Raw genomic sequence first — 6,000 nt, forward strand, 5'->3', positions numbered from 1 at the left:
AGAGAAGGAATCTGTTAGTGACAAAGAATCTGAAAGTGAAAAAGAGTCAGATTCAGAAAAAGAATCAGAGTCAGAAAAGTCATCAGCTACAGAGAAAGAGTCAGAAACCGAGAAAGAGTCAGATTCTGAGGAAGAGTCTAAATCTGAGAGAGATACAGAATCAGAAACAGGCACAGCAACAGAAAAGGAAACAAGTACAGAAAAGGGTTCAGCAACAGAGAGAGATTCTGATGAAGAGTCTGAAGAGGAAGAGGCTTCAGGCAGCTCAAGAGAAAGTGGATCCTCTGCACACTCTTCTATGAGATCCTCGGCCACTGAGGCCAGTAAGGGGAGCAGTGCTTCTGGTGGAAGTGGAAGTGGAAGTGGAAGTGGTAGTGGCAGTGTTAGCAGGAGTGCTAGCAGTGCTGCATCTTTGTCTGGCTCAAGCATTAGGTCATCCCAGAAAACCAGCTCATCAAAAATAACTTCAGAAAAATCCAGCGAAGAACTCAGCGATGCAGAGTCAGGGACAGGAACAGCCAGTGAGGCGGAGTCTGGGTCTGGAGCTGAAGGCTCTTCATCTCGTGGGTCCAGCAAAAGAAAGATGTCTGGCTCAGCATTCAGTGAGGGGTCTCTATCTGGCAGTCAGATGACAGACCAGAGTTCCTTGGGGAGTGTAAAAAGTTCAGCTGGTTCCCGGTCCACTAGTGGGAGTCGGCGTTCCCAGAAGTCCCTCCTTAGCCGTGGTTCTAAAGATACAATCACAGAGGAGAGTGAAGAAGAGGAGGAAGAATCTGAGACTGCTGATGAGAGCAAAGAGTCTGGTAGTGAGGTGAGTGATGAATCATCATCTAGGAGGTCAAGTGTGGCTTCGGCAGACCCTGGGCCCTCTGCCCCCTACAGTGGTCCTCCTTACAGCGCTGAGATCAGAAGTACCTCTGAAGAGACATATGGAGGACTCTCCCCTATTACTGAAGTGGATGAGGACGCCATCTCCTCTGACAAATCTTCAGTCAGTGGCTCTGGATCAGGGACCGGCACTGCATCAAAGGGCTCGGAGGAAACTGAGGAAACAGATGCTGATACGGAGTCTGAAGGGAGCTCAACAGCCTTCTAGAAAGATATATTGCCCCCCTGTGAAGTAAGAGTGAATAAAATCAATTACCCTTGCATGGGAGTGAAGAAATATTGCTTGCCTCTACAGAGTGTTTCAAACGTCCAACTTTTTCTCATTTCTTCTGAGCAAGGAGAACCCTTAGTGGTTTTCTGCTGCAAATGATCTGAATCCCAGTCTTTCTCTTACAGTACATGTTTGAATTATTCCTCTCTTTAATGTGTTTGAGTGTTTTTTTTATGCCTTTGCATTTTTGTATAGCATTAAACTCCTGTTTCTACTGTCAGATTTAGCATGTTGCATTGCTATCTTCTTTCTTAGCCTATCCCCTTGATGTTTCTCACCACAAATTAGGTTCTAACGATTTGATCATTAAACAGGATTCATTCTCATTTTGTGCAAGTATTCTATGACATTCAGAGACAGCACCTCATAACTAGTCCAATCATAGTTATGTGGCATTACTTGCTTCACTGCAGGAATACTTAGCTTTGTTTTAATTGGGATTTAATGAGACTTTTTTATTCTAATTGTATTACCTGTATAATATTTGAGATTGGAAAAGCAGGCAAAAAGACTGGCAAATAATTTTTCATTTGGACAGCAAGAAAATATATTTGAGCCACCTAAAAAGAAATCAGTTTAGGTATACACTGCATTTAAAATAATTTCAGCACTTTGTTATGAGAGCTTTCTCTGACGGGAAAGTGGAGCTGTTATATCCATTTAGCCTGCCTTAGAAGCCACTAGACTCCTTTGACAATAACAGTAATTTTCCTTATCAAAAGACAGCTGGCCTACAGATGGCTCAGTTTAGCTGGTTTGTATTTTTGTGACCATGGTTGTTTTATCATGTTTGCTTAGATTCAGGGTGGCCAAAAATCAAGGCAGCAATATACCACTAACTCTCATCTTCTACATGATAAAATCATTACTTTTCGTCCAAGGAATCTTGAAATTGAAAAATTTCAAAACCATTTTATTGCTTTATTTTTGTGGTGACAATCTCTTAATTAAAGTTCAAAGAAAAAAACTCTTATCTCAATACATCCATTTCATTTTTTTTTTTTATGTACACATTTCCATTTAGTTACCAGGCAAATCTGAGGCAAACTTTTTGAAATGTTGCAAAAAAAAAAAAAAAAAAAAAATGCATGGTTGGAAAATTTCTGTTCCTGTGTTTGGAGCAAATTAATGAGACTGTGTTACAATATGTGTTGCTTGTGCTACATAAGACTGTAATAAAAAAAAATAGAAAATGGAGAGGTCACTAACCAGAAACTAAGGAAGAAGAGCAAAGATCCATACACCAGAGAAAAACAAAGATAAGTCCTCAATTGGACACATTCTTCTTTCATCTCTGATTGTATTGGCCTTGCTACTTTTGTAGAAGCTGATTGGGAACGTGGCTGGTCAAAATGCATAAAAACATTTGCTACATTAAGGGGTAATTGGTTTTCCATCTCTCTTGATTTACTTCAGTTATTTTGAGAAAACTACAAAAGCCAGCGTTAAGTCAGAGTTTTTTAAGAGTTTTTTTTTTCTTTTTTTAATATGAAGCTTCAATCATCTTTTTCTGATTAATTTTTTTTAGCAAATATAAAGAAACCATCTGGAAAAATAACAATAAGCCTCTGTTGTAAAGTACAATACCCTAAATCTGAATGAAAATTTGATTTCTTCAACTAATGCCTAATTTTTTGGTTATTTATGTTTATTGAGTTCAGAACGTACTATAGCTGCAGTTTTTTGTTTCCATGTTTATTTGTTGTTTTTTTTGTTTTTTTGTTTGTTGTTTCTTTCCTTTTGTCTTTTTCATTGACTTGTGTTCAGTATATTGTATCTTTCAAGTAATCCATACATTGATACTTATCTGTTCACCTTCTGCTCCTCAGCCCGGGAGAAAGAAGCGGATTAAACTTGTGGTAGATCGGGAGAATGAGACCAGCTCCACAGGAGAGGAGAGCACTACAGAGAACCAGCGGAACAGACTCCCTAACAGCCACAATCATGTCAATGGGAGCATCTACCTTGCACAGAATGGCACAATCATCCGAACTAGGCGGCCACCCCATCTAAACAACCTAAAGATGGGTTCTCCATGCCGGCTGAGTAAGCATTTCAAAAAACTTGACAAGTTAGGTGTGACTCATGAAGAACCTCCTCTTGGTGTTAGCATTGAAGGTTGTGAAAACAACACAGAAAATGGAATAGGTATGTGCGTTCCCTCTAACAAGGATGTAAATCTCAACACTCTGTCCACGTGTGGCTCAATGGGGTCCACCATTACAGATCTAAAGAGTTTTGGGTCCAAACCCAATATTGTCAAGGCTGTGGCTGACAAAAACAGCTCATGTGTCATTGAGGAGCAAGAGACTTCTGTTGACAACCACAAAAACAGTAGGGAAACACTGGAGTCGCACAGTGACCACACATTATCAGATGAGGAAGAATTGTGGATGGGACCTTGGAACAGCCTGCACATACCAATGACTAAACTCTGACTGGCCATGCACAAAATGAAATTCCTGTTTGTTGAATTGCTAAGAAAAACATCATAAAATGTGTGCCTCAGCTGGGAAAGCTCAGATTCCTGACACGTGATTGCACTTATATTCATATTTTATTTAATAATTATCACTTAAAGCTTACTTGTACCCAACATATACCACCGACAGGGCAATAGCAGATAGATATATGAAGCAAACAGGCAGTGAGTGCCTCAATGAAATTTTATGTGAACCTTACTTGACTGTAATTTCAGCATTTTACTGAATGCATTAGATGGACCTTTTTCTTATTTGAGTGACTCCTTGTTTTACTTTCATCTTTTCTACTTCTTTTTGTTTAAATCCTGCCACAGATCAGAGATTGTTGTTCATGTCACAGTGCTTTTAATGATATTTACAGAGAAATCATGATCAGATCAAGAATTTGTGATTATACAATATGGTCTATGATGAAGTAAAGGAAAATTATTTTACTAATAGTATTTTATCTTCAGATAATTCTAATTGTCCTTGATTATTTCATGTTGTGATCACTGAAAAATGTTTTTGAAAATTTCTGAAAAATATAGTAAATTATTTTTGTCTATTTTGTATCTCACAGAGAAGGAGAATATAACATATAACAAATAAAGATATGATACCCACATGCCTGTCACTGCTGAAATGCATCAGCAAAGTATGACAGTATGTTCAATGTGTTTTTTTATATGGACATTTGTATCCACAGAATGTGATCTTTCCAATCCCTTTACATGATGCAGATTCACTCTGTTTATGTCATAATTATGAAAGGAATACCAAATATGGTATCACATTCAACAATAAAGCTCTAACCTATTTTACTGTGAATTGTGAATTATAATTGTTGGAGTCACACAGCCTTAAATGCATTATGGAAGTTCATTAGGAAGCTGGATGATGTAAGTAGGTGCTCACATATCACTGTATGCCACTTTTATGTTATTAAATACAATACAGTACAGTTAAATACAGTCCTTAAATTTTCTAACAATAAGTGAAAGTGGAATGGCAAGAGTGCATTTGGAAGCTGTAGTTCTCATTACATTCAAGTCTCTGTCAGAATGAGGCCCTCACTGTGAAGTAGCCTTTCAAGTTATGACAGGTCACCAAAAATTGGCATATGAAGAGTTGCAATATCTCTGAAAAGCTGTGAGAAGTGTGCCAGGAATTATCACAAAATAGCAGCACTGAGCACCCTTGCCTCACCCTCACCTCTATAACTAACAAGAAAAAAAAGACAGAAAAAAAAACATTTTGCAGCAATTATACTGAAAAAAGCCAAATGGAAACTTTAAGAACAGATTTGATGTGTTTATCAGTGACACATATCACACATGCAGAATGACATTTACAAAATGTGTGGGACAATCAGTCAAACCAAGAGAATGCCAGTCAAATTTAGAGTACTCCATATTTTTCTGATGTTCAGAAATAAGCAGGAGTTGAATGCCAGAGTGAACCTGCTTGAAAAGATTCTCAGAAAATAGGTCAGCAGGGAAACTTGTTCCCACTGCAACCTGCCTTAAATCCTACAAGTTCTAAATAGACCTGCACAAAAGTCTTTAGTCAGACAGAAATTCACAGGAAAAAGCATTTATAAAGGACCAGATTCTTAAAATAACCAAATATTTGTATGTAAATACTTTTTTTTAAACATTAGCCTTGAGATGGTTTAAAATGTGCATAAATCATCCTTTGTGGATTTGTGTGCAGGCATTTAGAGACTCAGATGTCTCACTACAAATCCAACATAATGAAGCTTTTAAAGTGCAACCTGGTTGAAGATGTAAATGTGGTTTATGCTGTTGAGTTTTAGAAGTAAAGATACATCTTAATTATCATTTGCATTAGGTCACAAATTGGTGACTAACAGGACAATGTGCTCTTTTTTTTTTTTTTTTTTTTTTTTTATCAGCTGGTGGTTTTGCATCCTGTAACATTCACATCAGAGGGCTGTCAGAATAGGTCATATCTGGTTATAGTTAATGTGAGCTGTCTCACTGAGCCAAAACAAGTTGATGTTTGGGGGGGGGCGAGACTTAATCTTTAACAACTTGAACTTAGTTGTGATCACAAGAAGTAGTACTAAAAGAAAAATGCAAGCCTCTGCTAATTATATTTGTCTCTTCTGGTGTTCACCAGCTCCACTCTGCACTTTGTTAAACAGAAGAACAGCATACATATACAGACATGTCTGGGCAAAGAGCTGTGCTATCGTTCAGATTCATGCACTGTAAATCTGTTCTGTATGTAGTATAAATGTAAGCCTTAAAATGAAAACAGTAATCAAACCAAAAAAAGAAAAAAAAACATTTGCCCAAGAAACCTATTGGTATCTCTTCAAACACAAAGCAGCTTTAACCTCTTTGAAAACTG

The 6,000-nt window shown here is 37.6% G+C and overlaps 1 protein-coding gene across 4 annotated transcripts in view; it reads left to right on the plus strand.

The window, feature by feature from the left end:
- The window catches only part of pcdh15a (protocadherin-related 15a), a 249,930-nt gene extending 245,488 nt beyond the window's left edge, over positions 1-4,442 (plus strand). For all 4 annotated transcript variants that reach the window (XM_042010341.1, XM_042010343.1, XM_042010344.1 and 1 more), the window contains one exon: positions 2,989-4,442. In XM_042010341.1, the coding sequence (XP_041866275.1) occupies positions 2,989-3,597 (609 nt within the window). In that variant the 3' untranslated portion in view covers positions 3,598-4,442. The remainder of the gene's footprint in view (positions 1-2,988) is intronic.
- Positions 4,443-6,000: the final 1,558 nt, after the last annotated feature.

The sequence above is a fragment of the Melanotaenia boesemani genome, chromosome 16 (assembly GCF_017639745.1).
Source record: "Melanotaenia boesemani isolate fMelBoe1 chromosome 16, fMelBoe1.pri, whole genome shotgun sequence".
NCBI lineage: Eukaryota > Metazoa > Chordata > Actinopteri > Atheriniformes > Melanotaeniidae > Melanotaenia > Melanotaenia boesemani.